Source organism: Carettochelys insculpta, chromosome 18 (assembly GCF_033958435.1).
Source record: "Carettochelys insculpta isolate YL-2023 chromosome 18, ASM3395843v1, whole genome shotgun sequence".
NCBI classification, from domain to species: Eukaryota; Metazoa; Chordata; order Testudines; family Carettochelyidae; genus Carettochelys; species Carettochelys insculpta.
The window spans coordinates 8,036,172-8,054,915 of NC_134154.1; the positions used below are offsets into that span (position 1 = coordinate 8,036,172).

Here is an 18,744-nt window from a genome sequence, read left to right on the forward strand (position 1 = left end):
AGTAAAGTATAGGGAGGTGGGATTTAGCATCAGCTGGGTTCTTGACTTGATTCCAAAAATGAACTGTTGTGTGATCCAGGTCAGGTCTGTTTCCTCTTATGGGTCTTGCTAATTTTGTCCAAACTGTCTCTGACTAAATGATACAGAGATGGAGGGTTACATCAGAGTCAATTCCAGCAGGGAGGAAAAGTGGAAAATTACTTACGGTAATGAACAAGCCATTCCCAGTCTGTAGTCAGACCCATTCTGATTGTGTCAAATTTGCATTTGAATTCCAGCTCGGCAGGGTCACACTGCAGCCTGGTTTTGAAGGTTTTTCTTGTTTTTGGTTTTGTTTTTTGCTTGGGGATGGAAACATTCAAGTATGTATCTGTGAGTCCGGGGAGGTTAAAATGTTCTCCCACTGGTTTATGAGTGTTACCATTCTTGCTGTCTGATTTGTGTCAATTTTTTCCGTTGCATAGACCCTCCGGTTTATCCGATGTATATGGCAGAGGGGCATTGCTGGCACGTGATGGCATCACATTATATTGGTAGATATGCAGGAGTATTGTCTGCATAAATGGTAAAAGCTTCAGCCCTGTCTACAGGTGGGCCTCTGTTCTACTCTCAGTGAAGGTAGAACACCATCTCCATTCACATCTGTGAGAATAGAGCAGGTCCTTACACCCCAGCTCAGGGGTGGACAATAGTTTTTGATCTGGGGGAGTCACTCCAAGAATTTGCTAAGTGGTTGAGGACTACACTCTTCCCGGATATTAATGGAGGACATGTGAGGTCTGGGATGGAGGTTGGGTGCAAAAGGAAAGTTGGGGTAACAGACTGAAGTGCAGGAGAGGGTATGGGATCTGGGATGGAGTTCAAGTGAAGGACAGGATGGTGACCTGGAGCACCGAATGGGGGTGAAGGAGGAGGCGCAGGGGTCTGGGCTCTGATCTAGGGCAGGAGGGGTGTGTGACCTGAAGTAGGGGACTGAGGTGCTGGGGTTTGGACTGTGATCTGGTGCAGGGGACTGGGGCAGAGAGTCTGGGAAGGGGCACTGGTTCAGGAGAGGGCAGAGGATTTGATTTATGTGAGCTATGGGAGAAGAAGGTGGGCAGAGGGTTGCGGGAGGGAATGGTAGGGTATCAGAGGCAGGGTCTGGCCAGGAAATGCTTACCCGGGTGACTCCGGGCTGGCAGCCCAGCAGGTTCCCTGCCTTCCATGTTCTGGCCAAGCAGCTCAGAGTAGCATCTGCAGGGGCATGTGCATCTGCGAGCAGCTTCAAGACTGAGGAGAGGGTGGGAGGGATACTCCAAGTGCTCCAAACGCTTTGAACAGGCAGCTCCCATTGGCCAGAAACCAGCCAATGGCAGCTGCAAGATTTTGCAGGGGGTGTGGGGACAGTGCACGAAGCCTCTCTCCTCCTCCCTTCCAGGCTCACAGCGGGTCGCAAACAGACAGAGCCATACAGCTGGCTGCTCTGAGCAGCGTGTGGAGGCAGGGCAGGCGAGGAACCTGACTGGTGGTGCCACCGTGCCCACAGGCCGGATCCTGCAGCTTGGTGGGCCAAATGCGGCGCATGGGCTGTATTATGCCTGGCTCTGCCCTTGCTGGAATTAGAACAGAACTGCGTGTTGAAGGTCCCCACTCACCACAGCTGCACCTTCTTGTGGCAGCTCTCCAAGCCCAATGCCCCTTTTATCATTTATTTGTGCCATGGCCTCGCTCAGAGGCACAAGGTGTCTCTGCATGACTCAGTCCTCTGGCCAAGTCACTATGCAGCCCCACCAGTAAAGCTGGGTGCCACCCCAGACGGGTTTTCCAGTCCACATCTCTCACTGTTGTGCCACCTTCCCAGTGGCTGGTAGAGGAACTCAGGCCTTTCCAGTACTCCAGTACCCTATGACTCACAGTCCAGGTCTGCTCAGACCCTATTGCTGCTCCCTAAGCACTTTCCTACCCCATATCTCTACCTCCCCTTTCCCAGATTTCCCTCTTCCTCATGCCTACTTCACCCTTCTCAGCCCCTTGCTAGACCCAGCTTCCTTTTCCCCAGACAACTCCCTTTCCATTTAGGGAATGATTACAGTCCTCCTCCTTGATGCCTGCTTCTACTGTCAGTTTCTTGGTTTCACAGGGCTGTCCCAGCTCTTCCCCAGCTGGGCTCCACTTGTAGTTAACACTGGTTCTCCCACTCTCTGGTGATGCCAGGTGACCTAACTGGCCTCAGGGCTCCCATCACACTTCTCCTGTTCTTTCTGAAAAATATTGCCTTTATACCTTCAAACCTCCCTGGAAGTTATAGTTACTTTTCCCCAGTTCTGGATTTAAAGAAGGTGAAAGCACTCAGTTAATTTTCTAAGCAGTTTGGTGCAGTTGCATGGACATACCCTTTAAACATCATTAGAAGGTTTTGCATCATAAAGCTTTGCCATCTGTGCTCTATAAAAAAAAAAAAACATCCTCTGGTCATGTTCATACTGCTAGCTTCCAGTTATGGCTCTGTTTGAAGAGCTTGCATTGTAAATACTCTTTGTCCCAACCACATGTCTTGTGTCTGTGGTTTTGTAAAGGCTCTTTTGGAATTATTTAGCCGCAGAACCTTGCAGTCTCTCCTTAGCGGTTGTCCTTCTCGAGGGCCCAGCTCCAGTGGGTACTCAGTGAATGTACCCACACTATTAGCTCTCCTTGTCTATAATAGCATCCAAATGTCTTCAAATATTCAAGCACCATTTTTTTATTGCACTGGCAATAAGCTTTTTATATGTTAGCTTTTGGGCTTACTGGGTAACCTCTTATTTGAAAGTGACTTAATTGACTATGCCAGGCTTTGGCCATTTTTCGCTTCTTCCTGAACGGTTCAATATTAGAGATGGATATCTATTAATTGGATCTCTGTCTGTCTGTCTGTCCTTCTTCTGCACATGTACTAATCCCTCATCATTTATATTACCAATCTGTAATCATATTACTAACATCCCAGGGTTTAACTGAGCACTATTGGTGATAAAACAAACAGCTATAAGTTTTTCATTTAATAATTAAGTTTAGGTGTTAAAAGAGAGAGGAAAAAGAAAGAAAGAAAGAAAGAAAGAAATCTGCTACTTAGAGAAGAGCTGTTAAAAATGTCATTGTAAAATAAATGGGGATGATCAGAATTAAGATATTGGACCTGATTCACAACTGTGTTAGTCCAATTTCATGCTGGTAATTCCAATGGAATTAAGGGGTTTTAAATGGATATAATGTAGTAGTTAATTGGGTCCTTTTTTTTTTCCTTTTGGAAGAGGTGGACTCATTACCCCTTACAAAAGGGGAAAAATTGCATTAGATTTGTTTACCTGGGATGCTATTGTCTTTCAGATATATGTGCTGAAATACAGTGGGCCAGATCCTCTGCTGAAGCACATCCATGTAGGTTTATTGATGTCAACGGATCGACCTTGATTCATATCAGCTGAAGAGCTGATCCAACAAATCTAAGTGTTGTGTCTGTTTTTTTTTTTTAAATTCTTTGGCCCTTAGTTGATGAATGAACTTAGAATACCAAAAATAGACATGTAACCCTACAGATCCAAGGATACTAGAGAGACAAGACACAACCTCCTCCACTTTGCCTCTGTAAATGTGCTTGTTTTCTAGCTAAACCCCACCAATATTCTTCCAACTGCTGAGAAATGGTGTGTTGTTTCTTTGTGCCAATTTCTCTTTTAAATACTGAAATGGTTGTCCCAGAACTGGGAAGTAGAAACACCTCTTGGATTGTCTGGTTCACTTCCCGGCCAGTACAAGATCTCTGACCCTATTCTACCTTTACTAATGCCTTTTCTAATCTACCTTTCAATGCCCCCAAGCAATGGGGCTTGCCAACCCTTTCCGAACAAGTCTATTCCTCACTCTAATAGAACTCACTGTCAGACAAGGCTTCCTGCTGTTCACCATAAATGGTCTTTTGCTTTATTTTATCCTAGGCCATTTATATCATCCCCCATAACACCTCTTTACCTGCTTGACACACACCTCCATTCCCATAGCAGCTCCCCAGTGAAGTGACAAAAATCTAAGATGATTAGGGGCTTGGAACGGGTCCCATATGGGGAGAGGCTAGAGAGACTGGGACTTTTCAGTTTGGAAAAGAGGCGATTGAGGGGCGATATGATAGAGGTATATAAAATCATGAATGGTATGGAGAAAGTGAATATAGAAAAATTATTTACCTTTTCCCATAATACAAGAACTAGGGGACACCAAATGAAATTGATGAGTAGTAGGTTCAAAACTAATAAAAGGAAATTTTTCTTCACACAGCGCACAGTCAACCTGTGGAACTCCTTGCCCGAGGAGGCTGTGAAGGCCAGGACTCTATTAGGGTTTAAAAAAGAGCTTGACAAATTTTTGCAGGTTAGGTCCATAAATGGCTATTAGCCAGGGATAAAGTATGGTGCCCTGGCCTTCAGAACAAGGGCAGGAGATGGATGGCAGGAGATAAATCACTTGATCATTGTCTTCTGTTCTCCTTGTCTGGGGCACCTGGCATTGGCCACCATCAGCAGATGGGATGCTGGGCTGGATGGACCTTTGGTCTGACCCAGTATGGCCATTCTTATGTTCTTATGTACCTTCCCCCTTGTGGAGGCAAGACTCAAGGAATCTGTGATGTTTGGCCAAGAAGCTTGTGAGGAGCTGGGATTTAAAAGTCAGATCTATCTTCTCCCCTAGGTCATGTCTCCACTGCATGGTAACAAGTATCAGAGAAGTAGCTGCGTTCGTCTGTGGCCACAAAACCAGCAATAAGTCCTGTGGCACCTTATAAACTTGGCAATTTTTTGGAACATAAGTTTTCCTGGGCAAAGACACACTTTGTCTGATGCATCTGATGCAGGGGTCAGCAACCAAGATCTCAGGAAGAGCCATTTTTTCCAATGCGGTGAAAAAGGAAATAATTCAAGAGCCGCAATGCACATGAATACAAGACAGTCCTGAATAAATAAAGCCAAACCACACTTTTTGTAAACCTCTATTTTAAGACCAGTGCCCACAGAAAGATGTGTAATGCAACATGTGCAGTGTAAGATGTTGAGAAACTCTTTACTTATTCTGTTTCTCCCACTTTACATGTGTCTGTTTGTACCACTGTCTTCCTGACTTTCACTCCCCAACATTCGCTCTCTCTGGAGGAAGCTATCACATATCATTTGCTATTTAGTTGTTCATTTGGGGACATTTAGCTGTTCACCATTTAGCTAAAATAATCAGGAGGGTTTGATTTTTGTTTCTGTTTTACTTTGCCATTGGAGCTTTGGGAGCCACGAAGAAGTCCTTAAACAGCCATGTGTGGCTTCAGAGCCAGTGGTTGCAGACCCCGGATCGGATGCGTCTGATGAAGCGGGTCTTTGCACTTGAAAGCTTCTGCTCCAAAAATACGTTAGGCTATAAGAAGACACAGGACTTTTGGTTGTTTTTTACACAACAGGAGCCTCTCCCAGCAACATAGCGACCACTGGCTGGGGTGGGTTAATTACATTTGCAGAGCATTGGTACAGCTATGCCAGTGCAGATACAAGAACTGAATGCAAGGGTGGGAACATTACCTTCCCCCATACATTGTACCTGGGTGCATACACGCACCTTTGCATGGTGCAAAATGCCTGCAGAAAAAAAAAATTAGTCTAATTTGCTTGCCCTGCTTTTTCATTCTCTGGGCCTGTTCATCACCTTCCTAGGGGTTTGGAGGAAGCCCCATTTCAAAATCTGTGTTTTGGGTGATTTGTCCCCAGCTGTATTAGCTCTTTGCCCATCAACTGAGTTTAATGCATCATTTTCTTCCAATATTTCTCCTTTTCCTCGTCCCCTTTCTTGTATTTCTCAGTCCCCATATTTACGGCTAACTTCTCCCAGCAAGGAAGGATCTGCCAGTTTTATTAAAGAGCTTCATGCTCTCTTCACTAGATTACTAATGAACATAGTAGCTAAGACCTGACCACAGGACCTTGCAGAAGACCAGGAAATTTGTTGCAAACGTACTACTTGGCTTGCAATCCATTTGTTTTCAATCCACAGCATAGTGTTGGTACCGGGTGACAAGAAGAAGGCCCAGCCACTAACACAGCCGGTTCTGGCTGCACAGATTTTAGTGTTATTAGTAGCAGTAGCTCTGTAAGTCTGAAACGTGAAAATATTTTAATAGACACGTGCGTATGAATGGGTGTGCATAGGTCCAGATGTAGCGGAGGGGCGTCTCTCCACCACCACGTCTACACTCCAGCAATCTTTGAAAAGGTCTTCCAGAACATCTCTTCCGAAAAAAACTTCTTTTGAAAGAACGTGTCCGCCCACACAAAATGGATCAAAAGATCTTTTGATAGATTGCAGCCACACAGCCCCTGCTCTTTTGAAAGAACAGACCAGGGTCAAAAAATTCCAGCACCATGAGGATTGCTATTTCGAAAAAAAGGGCCCTGGAGTATCTATCCCACTTCTTTGTCCAAAAGATCTTTTCAAAAAAACAAGAAGTCCTGTGGCATCTTATAGACTAGCAGATATTTTGGAGCATAAGCTTTTGTGGGCAAAGGCCCCACTTCATCAGATGCATCTGAAGAAGCTGGTTTTTCCCATGAAAGCTTATGCTCCAAAATATCTGTTCGTCTATAAGGTGCCATAGGACTTCTTGTTCTTGAAGATACAGACTAACTCACCTCCCTCTCTGATACTCTTCCTTTTCTGGGAGAAGAAGAGGGGCACTGGAAAAAGTGCCACCTTCTTCTGAATTCCGATCCAAAGAGTGCATTTCGTGTGTGGCTGAGCCATGTGTTCTTTCGGAAAAGGGCTGGATTTTCCGAAATAACTTGCTAGCCTAGGTGCTCGTGTGTGTCCGGCGCTAGTGTGTGTCCAGCACTAGGAAGATGTATATTTCCTATCACACCTCTTGCAGTTATTCACAGAGAAAAAGCCACGAATCACTCTCTGCAACACACACGTGTGTAAATGAATGCCTAGGACAGGTCTCTGCAGAAGGAAAACAAAGGCGACTCAGTCTGAGGACCTTTCGGAGCAGGGCTTTTCCAATTCCCCCCAGCGCTGCTCACAGCCTCTCCTGTTCAACCCGGGCGAAAACAAGCCGGCCTTCTCGGGGGGCCCAAAAGCCGAAGAAAGTTCCTATTGAAAAAGACGTTTCTGGCTCTGTTGCTTTTATGGGCCTGGTGGAACCCTGGAGATTAACAACCAGCAGCAGCAGCCGGGACCCGAGCAACCCCGTGGAAGGTGTGACTTCAAATGCGCTGGTGGATAAAGCGAAAGGAAGCCGGAATGCAGGCCTGTGTGTGAGCTGATTGTTCCCAGAAATCCCTCGACATCTCCCTGCTGTCCCGGAGCCGCTGCCAGCGGGCCGGCGGAGCTCCCAGCTAAGGTGCCGGCGGCGGACTAGAGACGCCCTGTGATACCTTATCAGCCCAATCCCTCGGGTCGTTACAACCGGAAGCGGGGCCCGGGGCCAAGCGCAACCGCGGGCAGGGAGGGAGTCAGCAGCCGGGATGCCTCCGCCCGGGGCCCGAAGCCCTGCACAGCAGCGCTGTCGCCCAGGTAATGTGCGCTCGCTTGAACCCTGCCGGAGCAGGGGCCGCGGGGTGGTATTTGGTGGCCGTGGCTGGCGCGGAGCTGGGCAGGCAGAACCGGGCCCGGCTGCAGGGGAGATGGAAACGTGGCTGGATTCCCCCAGCCAGGACGCCGCGCTCGCCGCTTGCAGGAGCGGGGTCCCGGGAGCCGGGAGTAAGCTCGATGGTGGGGCTGGCCGCTGCGTGGGCCAGTGCTGCAGGTCCTTGGGTAGCCCCCCCCCGCGTCCTCTACAGCTCTGAAGCTGCACCCCATCTCCCCCCCCCCCCCGCCAGGCCAGGAGGAAAGCAGCCTCCCTCCCCGGGCTTCCTCTTCGTGAAACGATTGCATTGCCCAGGCGGGAAGCAGGATAATCGGCCACAGGTGTTTCGATTTAGGGAAACCACTCTCGCAAGTCGGCCGCTTTTCTTTGTAACCCCGGGGTGCCAACCCCCCCCCTCCCATCCCGTGGGTGCTTTGGTGTGTGAAGGAAAATTGATTCTCCGCTTCATACCCGTCAGGGCGCTCGGCCCGCCGGTGTCAGAATAAGCAAAAATAAGAAAAGGGCGAGAAATCCAAAGGTGCTGTTGCAGGAGGTGAATTGAGGAAGCCGGGTGGATGCGGGGTGGTGGGGGGACGGACACCCGCAGCCTTTCAGGGCCTTTCTGCTGCTGGTGATTGAAAGCCAGAGCTCGAGTGGAGCAAGGGGCCCAGGGGAGCGGGGGGAAATGAAGCCCTCGGTGGGAAATTCCAGCCGGCGTGGGAACCTAGCGAGCGTGCGGCGTGTGTCCTGCAGGCTGGAAGCTCCCGGCGCTGCCCGGGCAGGCGTTTGCTGGCAAGGCTGCAAGGAGCAGCCTGCGATCGCTCCGAAGCTCCGGCCTGGTGGGGCAGGGAAAAGGCAGGGCGAAGCAATGGTGCGACGCGCTTGCTAGGGAAGCGGTCCCTTGCCAGCCTCCTCTGGACAGGCTAGCGAGGCCGGATGCCTGGGCCAATCCTCGTACGCTGAGCAGGAGGCTCTGCGAGGGGTGCCATTTGGCCAGACAGCGATCAAATATTCTCGGGGAGGTTTGGACTCTATCTACCGAGTTCCCGTGGCTGCCGAGTGCGTATCACGACATGCACGAGTGTATTATGTGTGTGTGGGGGGGGGAATGGATGCTAATAGTCATACAACCATGGCCCAGGCCTGGGACTCCCAGTTTGCCAATCAATCAATCGGGGGCATCAGGCAGGAACTACGGCTGAGTGCAGATTGCAGAACCGGGCCGTGCTTCGCACAGGTACAAGTCAATAGGAGCAGCTGGGTTGGATATAATATGAAATGTACGCAGCAGATGCGTGGGTGTTTGGAGATTAATTCTCAATAAGAAAACCGATGCTCCCAGGCGGGGCTCCAGGACAAAAATAATAGCAGCCTTCATCTGGGGAAGGGATTGTATTGAGCAGGCTTGTGGCTGTGAATGGAGAAAGGTTCGGATGCACACCCGTGTGTGTGTGTGTGTGTGTGTGTGTGTGTGTGCGCGCGCGCGCGCGCACGGTGTGGCTGGGGAGCCACGCAAGTGCAGTAATTCCACCGGGAGAAGATGAACCGGCTAGTCCCTTGCGTTGCTGTTGAAGTATCTGATGTTCGGGGGGAGCGCGGTGCCGGGTCAAGGCGCTTCCATTCTCTAAAGCCTCTGGCCAAGATTTTCCAAAGCGCCTACGGGGCAAGTCCCCCTTTTCCTTCCCAGCAGGCCTCGCCTTTCGAGGCGTCGGAGTTACTTTAGAAAAATCTGCCCAGTAGCTGAGCCGCAAGGACCCGATCCTGAAAACACAGGGCAGCCGTTTTGACTACCCCTGGGAGCAAGGCCGTGCGCTCCCTGGGGTGGGGGAACACTTCCAGGATCGGGCCCTCCCTTTGCCCGGTTCTTCTTGCCTGAGGTTTCCAAACCCCCAAGCTTAAAACAAAACAAAACCCAACTCCGTTTTTGCAACCGTCGCCGGTCTCCTGGCCCCCCTTCCTCACTGTCCCGAGCTGGGCAGCTCCAGAGAACGCGGAAAAACCGATCGAACAGTCCAGGGATGAAGGAATGAAACCTACACATTTTTCGCTTTGCTTGGAAGTTGGGGGTCAACTCAACTCTTGTGCGTAGGGCACCTTTGTAGCCTTTCCGCGCCCTGCTGGTTTTGAAGCAGCGGCAGGGAAACCAGGAGTCATTGTCTTCAACCTCATTTGGGGAAATAGCCCTGGGAAAACTCTCCAGACACTCAGACCCGCCAGGGATCTGCACGGGGGAAAGGCGCAGTCTTGACTTTCCTGCAAGGGGAGCAAGTGCATTGTAAAAGCTCCGAGACACGGGGGTGTGGGCGGGGGGGGGGGGGGCGTGTGGTTTAGATTATGGAAGTGAAATAAAAGAAAAGGTGAAGCGTTTGCCTTCCGTTAAGTAGAGGGAATTAATTTTCTGGCGCTAGATAGATGTGCGTTTCTGCTGGTGAGACTAAGTAACAGCCTATCCTTAGAAAGACACTGAAATCACTGGGGCAATAAAATGGTGATTTGTTTAGAATACGGCTGTGGCCTGGCTCGCCCATCGATTCTGTAACTGGTCATCAAACCAGGCCGATAGAAATCCCCGTTATGCTTCAGAAACCAGGGGATTCACGTTTATTTCTGCAGCAACCTCCGGGGCGCACGCCCAAACGCGGAGAAACCACTCGGATCAGCTCCAGACCGGAGTGCACCAAGGAGATCTATAACCCCGACTTGCTAAGTGAAGAAATCATTCGTCAAAGTTCCTTCCAGCACGAATTTGTTACAGCGCTCCTCGGATCCCTCCTTGCGATTGCCGTGGAAAGGAAGCCTCCTTCCTCCCCCAGCCCACACTCACTTGTCAGATAAATCTCAGGCTTTCTGCCCTTCTAAAGGATTCCAGGTTTGGCGCGAGGGAGAAGCGAATGTAATTTCCAAAGACGATTTATACAGCCCAAACAATGGGAACCATAACTCGAGATGACTTTCGAACGTTGTCGGGCGGGATCTGGGGGACCACAAACACATTTTTTCCTAACCATACAATATGGAAACTCTTAAAGAGCTGTATCTGCAGACATCTTGCGATGCCTGGTCTTCCTTGTCAGCCAGCGGAGAAAGGCGAAAATATATTAACTGAAGACACAATCTAAAATTACTTATCTGCTTTAAAGATGCTGGCAGAGGTAACTGCCTGAAAGGTTTCCTTCTGCTGGGGCAAATGAGCTGAAATCGGCTCATCGTCTTATAAATATTTTAATTGGAAAGAAAAGAAAATCCTTCACACGGGTGCAGGGAGTCAGAGGCTTGCAAGAAGACGGTGCCGGACTAATCCTATGGCATCTACAAAGACCCGAGCCCGCAAGCGTGTGGACCCGAGAGAAAATACTGTTCACTTGAAGGACTTTACTTGCACGTCCAAGAAATGGTCCCAAGGCAGAGTCCCCTCCCCATTCCCGCACGCCTAGACGGGGGGTGATTGTGTGCGCCTATGTTGTACCCATATTACCCACCATCAGTCGTGTGCCGGGTGGTTGAGTTACACGTGGGCGCCCAAAATTCACCCACGCGCAAACGTGGTTTTCCTTTGCACGCGAATATTCTCCCCCAGGCAGCTTTGGCCAAGCCAACAAGAGCCCAACGAAAAGACCCGCTCGCTTGCAAATTGTCCGTTTGAACGTTGAAGTTGGAAACGCTGGGCGGTGAGGGCGAGCCTGGCCGAGGCCGTTTGGGGCTCTGGCGCATATAGATGAAAAGGAAATCTGTCGGGAACGGGAACAGGTCCTGCCGAGAGGGCCGGGGACCGGGCTCCAGGACCTCCCCCTTCCAGTTCTAGGAGCTACATGCGTCTCCTGGCTAGGGAGATGGCTACCTCCCTATTTAAACAACTTAAGCCGTCTCCAAGTTCTCACGTCAAAACTGATCTTAACCTTCAGCTACTTTCCCTTCTTGAACATCGCCCAGGGCTTGTTCTCGGCCCTTCCCGCAGCAACCAATTTTCAAGGTGGACCTTGCTGGTCTGGCGCCTAGTTCAACTTCAGCAGCTCCCCGGAGCCTCCTGGGAAATTCTTCGCGGAAAGCGGCTGTTTTGCACCCAGAACTAGGCTGGCACTTGGGAAAGGCGCCCGGGGCAAACATTTGTAGAACTGTGTTAAACCCGAAGGATATGGCTGACTCCTGCCTCTTTAGCGATGGGGGCTCAGGCCCAGGCAGGAAGGGTGAGCTCGCAGGTGAAGTGGTTCTGCGCGAGGGGAAGACGCGAGTCAGGCGCTCTGAAATAAAAGTAAAATACAATACAATAAAATAATACGAAAAAGATGGCCCACTCCCGATTTCGTCACGCAGGGGCCGATCCTGAGCCTGTTGAAATCAGTGACAAAGTTCCCCATTGACTTGGGAGGAGCCAGGCGCACGAGTGACCCCAGGGTTTGCGGGGGTGGAGGGGAAGCTGAGGAACAGCCTGAGCCAAAGCCCACCGGAGTGAGTGGGAGTCCCTCCACTGACTTCAGTGGGCTTTGGATCAGGCCCTAAGGCAAGCGTGCCAGAATCGGGCTCTTGCTTTGTCAGCTTTATAACCACCATTTAACTTCTTGCAATGGCCGGGGTGTGCACACACACACACACACACACACACGTACACACACGTACACACACACACGGTCTTCAGTCGCTTTGCATTGAACAAGAGGATTTTATTAGATTCCCTCTTTCCAGCTGCACCGCGCCCGGGGCGACCAGCCCCTGCTCTGGGTCTGACTTGCCCGGTGCTCGGCGCTGTCCTGTCCTCTACCGGCCTCTTCCCGGAGCGCGGCCGCCCGGCCTGCGGCTCAGACTCACTTGCGTAATATTTTCGTTGGGATGGATTCACTCAGCCCCCTGCAGAGCACCGGGTCCCCGCGGGTCGCTGCACACCCGGCCCGGCTCGCAGGCCTGGCCCGGGAGAACCTGCTGGGGAGCTAAAAAAAAACTCCACAACCGCCTTTTGCGCGGGGAAAGCCGAGAGCATCCCACGGACGCGTCGGTCCCCGGGAAGCAGCGCCTGGCACCGTGCAGGGGAGCGCTGGAACGGGGCTGGGAGCCCTCCCCGAGGGAGGGTGTTGGGTCGGAAGGATCGGGCCCAGGTGATTTTTCTTTCCAGAGTTCCCTGCACCATCTCTACCCCCCCGTCGCCGCGCACCCGCGGCCCGCTCCCCGCAGGGGCAATAACCTCTGCGCCCAGCCCCCGTTCATCCCCGCGGCCCCGCCGAGCCTCCCTCCAGGGCGGGTTTTGCCCTCCTGGCTCTAGGGCTGCCGGCCCCTTCCCGCCGCGAGGTCGCACGTGGGCCCGATCCTGCCTTCCGAGCGCACGGGCCCCCTGGCGGTGCGCTCAGCCGGGCGCCCGTTCCACTGGGGCGCGCTGGCAGAGCGCAGAGAAGCAGCGCGTCTTTGCAATCCCCCCGGGGGCGTGGAGAGACCCGCACAGCCCGGCCTCTGCTTCTGCCCCAGCCGCCTGTGGTAGCAGAGCCCAGCTCCCGCCAGGCCCGGCGGGGAGGACCGCTCCGGGCGGGCGCAGGGCGAGCCCTTCCCATTGCGCGTAACTTTATGGTGAGTTTTATCAGGCGCGTACATCGTAAACACGCCGCCGGAGCTGGCTCGTGCTGGCCGCGTTCGGGGCTCTCTCTCCGGGAGATCTGGTGTCTGGAGTGCGCCTCAGCCCGGCCCGGCCCAGCCGAGCCCCGCTGGGGAATGGTTCCCCAGCACGAGTCTCTTCGGCCTCTGGGCTTACGGCCGGGCTCAGCTGTCGGCGGTTCCCCACGGGGAGGGCGCCCGTGTGTGCCAAGCTTCGGGGGACACTGATTTGCAGGGGTCTGGCTGCCGCCAACGGGGAGAAGGAGCCGAAGCTGCCCGTAGTGGGGAGCCTCGGGGCAGAGAAGCCCAAACGCGGGCGTGGGGAGGTTCAGGGGAAATCTGGGGAGCCCTGCCTGGGTCCCTCTCCTTCTCCCTGGCCCTGGGGCTCCCAGGCCGAGCTGCAATGCGTCCTTCATTGCGGTAAGCCGCCTCCCCGGCTCTTTGACCACACCTGCGGCGAGGGTCCCTGCTGGATTTGCATCGAAAGCAACTACACGCGAGTCAAAGGCGCCCCCCTCCACCAGTGGGGCCCCACGAGCGAGCACAGCACGTGACTAACCGCCTCGCGACTTCCGCTCCAATGGACGCGGCTCCGTTCCCACGCTCTTCTCACACGCGCGTCGCCCTTCAATACGCTTTTAGGCGCAAGGAGGGACTGGGTGGTCTGACGGGATTGTACAGCGCCTGGCACAGTAGGGCTGGGTGCTGCATTCAGGCACTGAAGCAACACAAATGACAAGGAAATATTTCACACGCTTAATGTACAACGCCCCCACCAGACCTTCCGCTCAGCCACGCGTGGAAAAACGGCAACCGTCTGCATTGCATTGCTTAAAGCTGCTGGCTGGGTCCCCCTTGCTCTATTTTAGGGGTGCAAATAGGGCAAACTCCGGATTAACGCCGCTGTTCCGGACAGGAAAACTGATCTAGGCCCGTTTGATCCTAAGCAGTTGTAGTAGCATTTCGGTGCCCGCCTTGCGGCTTACTCCGTGCCAGGGCTGGGCTGGAAGACAGGAGAGCTCTCCTGGGGGTGTCTTAACAGGCTACCGCGCTGTGTAGGCCGTAGTGCGTCACAGCACCAGCCGGCCCATGACTCGCTTCTGTCCAGAATAAAACCCTCTTTCCCTCCCCCTGCAACGAAATGCTTCTAACCGACCAACTCATCACACCGCCCGACCGCCTCTTCCGCGGAGCTCCTGTATCTTTGGGCGGGGCCCTTTAAATTTCACCCTCACCCCGGTACACAGCGGGAGAGGTCCAGTGAAATGTTTCCTTGCCCAGGCATTGAGCGGGCCGCGGCTATCAGGCCTACGGTAACAATCAGCGGTGGGGAAAGTTACTCGAGTAAAAGTGCGGCTGCTTTCGCTTCTGGGTACTTGAGTACAATCTAGAGGCGACAAATGTGCGCATGGGGGGGTGTACTTTTACTCAAGTGCTTTGCCAGCGGCTCGCCAGTCACTTGTACTTAAGTATGCCCCTCCCCAGGCAGCTGTACTTTTACTCAAGTAACTTTGGGGGTACTTTTGCCACCTCTGGTAACAACCGTGCTTTTCAGCCCCTCGACTCCGGATCACGGCCGCAGTGTTCCACCCCGGGGGCTGAGGGTGAGAATAACTGACCCGGGATATATCCGCGGGAGGGCGGGATGTGCCCTTGTAGGCGCTAGGAAACGTACGCGAGTGCCGATGGAGGGGGGAAACGGGTTTCTCAGGGTGAAAATTAACATCCCCATGAGCCAGGCCGTGGGTAACAGAAGCAACTGATTTATAAACCCCGCCGGGTGACGGGCTCGGTGGTGAGTCGTTGGCTTCAATCAATCACCCAGGCTGCGTCTACACTTGCATTCTTCTTCCGAAAGAGGCATGCAAGTGTAGACGCAGCCCCGTTGCTTTAGTGGGGTCAATCTCCCACAGGCTCGGAGGACGGGGACACAGATCAGTAAACGCTTTTGTAATCTGTCTGCAGCAGCAGCAGCCCTGGAGACTTTCAATAGAATCGCAAAACTGGAAGGACCTCGGGAGGATAAATGCAATCTCCCCAGCCCAGCTCCTTCCTTTCCCTGTGGGTCAATACCTGGCGTTAAATCCTAGATTTAGCGGCAGGAACCTGCCCGAGCCAGGACGTTGACTCGTCTTAAGGTTTTCCACGTTGCCCCCCGAGCTGTGCCCTGAGATAGTTGGACAGAGACAAGTATCGGAGTTGATCTGACTCCGCTTGCTTTGCTGAGCCGGTCTCTCCAGCAGGGTTAGGCGCAGACACCGCCGCCGGCTCCCGGCCACACCTCGGCAGCCCGGCGCCCTCAGAAATTATTGTCTGTACCCCGGGGACCCGCTTTCTCAACATGTTGCCTGTATTTTTCCCAGAGTGCCATAGATTGGCAACGCTAAACTGTCACTAGCTGCAGGTTGGGGGAGTGTCTGCCGGGCGTGTGGGAGAGAGGGGAGCCCTTGAGCTCACTCCAGAAATCAAACCCGCAATGGACAGGCGTCCTGTGATTAGTTACTTAGTTAGCTGGGGTGGGGGGACAGTTGGTTGTGGTTTTCGTGGGACGGGGTGTTTGTGGTTTGGGAACACAATCCAGCCAACGAGGTGGGCAGTGGCTGTGTCCACACTACAAAAATAACTGGGACGTTGCTTACTTTGAAGTTGAGCCTCTCCACACACAGTAGGGCAGGACTCCGATCCCGGGAAGGGGGTAAGGACTTGGAAGTTGGGCTCCCTCACTTGGAAGGGAAAATGTGCGTGGACTCTCTGCTGGCTACTTCGGTGTAGTGCTTAACCTGGAAGCGAGTTCCGAGTGGAGAGGCTCTCCCGTTTGTCAATTTCCCCGGCTTTCCCCTTTGTCAATTTCCCCGGCTTTCCCGTTTGTCAATTTCCCCGGCTGCCTCTACCTTAGCAAGTTCTTCCCAAAGATCTCCCTGGTGCAACCCCCGCCGTATACACTGAGATCCTGCTTAGTAGCGTCGCTATAAAACCCCACGTCAGTCTCTTTCGAGAGTGCCACTGGCTCTTGCGATTGCACACCCCCCAAAGGCGATCGTAAATAAAGCCGCGCGGCGAGCTGCGGGGAGGGAGGCCACGGGTTTATTTGTCAGCCCTGCTTGGCTCTTCCCCAGTCCATTATCTTACGGCTGCAGCTTGAGGCCCATGATTTCTTCTGCTTCTCTGGCTACGTCTACTCGTGCACGCTACATCGAAATAAGCTATTTCGATGTAGCGTGCACGTGTAGACGTAGCCTACTCTGCGAGCTGTCGGGCTCTGGGGTTCCTCGGGCCCCGGCTCTGGCAGCCGCGCAAGGACGGGGTTAGTACGGGCAGGCAGCGCCGCTCTCCAGCCTAAGCGGATGCAAGGTGGCGTTAGGCAGCCCGCTTGACAGACAGCGGAGCAGGAAGGCCGGGGAGCGGTTCGCGGGTATCCTCTGTTGCCCTTTCCTAAGAACAGCCGGGGCCGGTGCTGGGGACTCTCTGCCTGCCCAGGACAGGAAGTTAAAGCTGCTGGAGGCTAAGAACGGATGGAAAAGGTGGGGCACTGGAGGGGCGGGCTGGTTTGCTGAGCCCCCCGGCGGTACATGTGCCGCGTGTGAGTTACAAATCCTTTGGCAGGATGCAGAATCTGGACACCCGCCCCCCACGCCAGGGAGAGGGGCTGGGAGGGAAGGAGAGACTCTGTCCCCCGAGCGGGCTCGGTAAGAGGTGCTGGGGCCCGGGTTCCTTGTGGCTAATTCTGATTTTATAGGTTGGCTTCCGCCCATATTAATCACAAAGGGTTTTATAGTACTCGGGTGAGAAATCAGAGGTACTGACGGCGAAGGAATTTTCTACCGCAAGAGAAAATTATGGAAAGCGGCGCGGGGTTTGGGCCACGAAAGCGCTTGGGCGTGTGTGTGCGTGTGTGTGTGAGAGTGACTGAGTGAGTGAGAAAGAGCCTTTGCGTGTGTGCGTGTGTGTGAGTGAGTGAGTGAGAGAGAGCCTGTGTGTGTGTGTGAGTGAGTGAGTGAGAGAGCCTTTGTGTGTGTGTGAGTGTGTGTGTGTGAGTGAGTGAGTGAGAGCCTTTGTGTGTGTGAGTGTGTGTGTGAGTGAGTGAGAGAGCCTTTGTGTGTGTGTGTGAGTGAGTGAGTGAGAGCCTTTGTGTGTGTGTGTGTGAGTGAGTGAGAGAGCCTTTGTGTGTGTGTGAGTGTGTGTGTGTGAGTGAGTGAGAGAGCCTTTGTGTGTGTGTGAGTGTGTGTGTGTGAGTGAGTGAGAGAGAGCCTTTGTGTGTGTGTGAGTGAGTGAGTGAGAGAGCCTTTGTGTGTGTGTGAGTGTGTGTGTGTGAGTGAGTGAGTGAGAGCCTTTGTGTGTGTGAGTGTGTGTGTGAGTGAGTGAGAGAGCCTTTGTGTGTGTGTGTGAGTGAGTGAGTGAGAGCCTTTGTGTGTGTGTGTGTGAGTGAGTGAGAGAGCCTTTGTGTGTGTGTGAGTGTGTGTGTGTGAGTGAGTGAGTGAGAGCCTTTGTGTGTGTGAGTGTGTGTGTGAGTGAGTGAGTGAGAGCCTTTGTGTGTGTGTGTGTGTGAGTGAGTGAGAGAGAGCCTTTGCGTGTGTGTGTGTGTGTGAAAGAGAGAGAACGTTTGTGTGTGTTTGTGTGAAAGAGAGAGCCTTTGTGTGTGTGCTTGTGTGTGTGTGAGAGCACGCGGCAGCCTTTCCCAGCAGTGTCAGGGGAGGTGAAGCTTGGCACGGAAGCTCTTAGGATATTATCAGGGAATGAGAAACTGAGGGGACGGCAAAGTCATGCCCCAGAAGGAGATTTGCAAGGAAGCTCAGCGCCAATAAACACAGCCCGCCCCCCGCGCCTCTCGTCTTGTTCTCCTCCGCCAGCCCAGCCCAGCCCGCGGGCCGCCTGTCCGACCGCTGAGCAAACCAGAGACCACAAGCAGTGCAGGAAAAGCCCGGGCCCAACCTCTGTTCCGCCTCTTGGTTCAGGGCTAGTGTCCTGCCCCCCCTCCCCTCCTTCCCTCCAGGGAGCAGCGCCCTGTCTTCTCTCTGCTCCCAGTCCAAGCGTTTCGCCCTTCCAAATGGCCCCATGTTGGTTGCACTATTTTCCGGGGGTAAGAGACTGTCGACAAAGGGGGGAGGCGGCGGTTCCACAGGTGGAACCACTTTCACGCTGTTTTCTTCTGCCGGCCGAGGCGAATATGCAAATGATTGGCCATTTGCTTTTCCGAGACCTCCTAGTTTCATACTGCTGCCAGCAGTTGGGGTCACTTTGGGTGGGTCTACACTACATAGTTTTGTCGACATAAGGGGCATCAACACTACAGTGTTTGTCGACAGAAGGGGCCTTCTGTCCACATAACCCAGGGACCATTTGCACACTTAAAGCATTCTCTCAAGAGAACGCTGCATTTTCCTCAACAGTATTATCCCTCAAAAATTTGAGTCATAACAATGTCTGGCCAGAATACTGTCGACAATAGTGCAGTGTAGACACTTCTGTTGGCAGCGAGGGCTTCTGGTTGCCGGGCAGCCCTCTTTGCAGAGCTGCCATTCTTTTTTCTGGCACCAGAGGGCAGTGCAGCCTGGCAATTC

General features: G+C 53.0%; 1 protein-coding gene and 1 long non-coding RNA gene across 4 annotated transcripts in view; one reads left to right on the top strand and one right to left on the bottom strand.

The window, feature by feature from the left end:
• Positions 1-7,353: 7,353 nt before the first annotated feature.
• TBX5 (T-box transcription factor 5) overlaps positions 7,354-18,744 on the top strand; it is a 91,895-nt gene continuing 80,504 nt past the window's right edge. Inside the window, exon 1 of one of the 3 annotated variants that reach the window (XM_075012395.1) lies at positions 7,354-7,560. In XM_075012395.1, coding sequence (XP_074868496.1) covers positions 7,512-7,560 — 49 coding nt within the window. In that variant the 5' untranslated portion in view covers positions 7,354-7,511. The remainder of the gene's footprint in view (positions 7,561-18,744) is intronic. The other 2 variants (XM_075012394.1, XM_075012393.1) reach the window with 2 other exon arrangements.
• The window catches only part of LOC142022491 (uncharacterized), a 33,159-nt gene continuing 24,372 nt past the window's right edge, over positions 9,958-18,744 (bottom strand). Inside the window, exon 3 of the long non-coding RNA XR_012647978.1 lies at positions 9,958-11,850. This is a non-coding gene — a long non-coding RNA (uncharacterized LOC142022491). The remainder of the gene's footprint in view (positions 11,851-18,744) is intronic.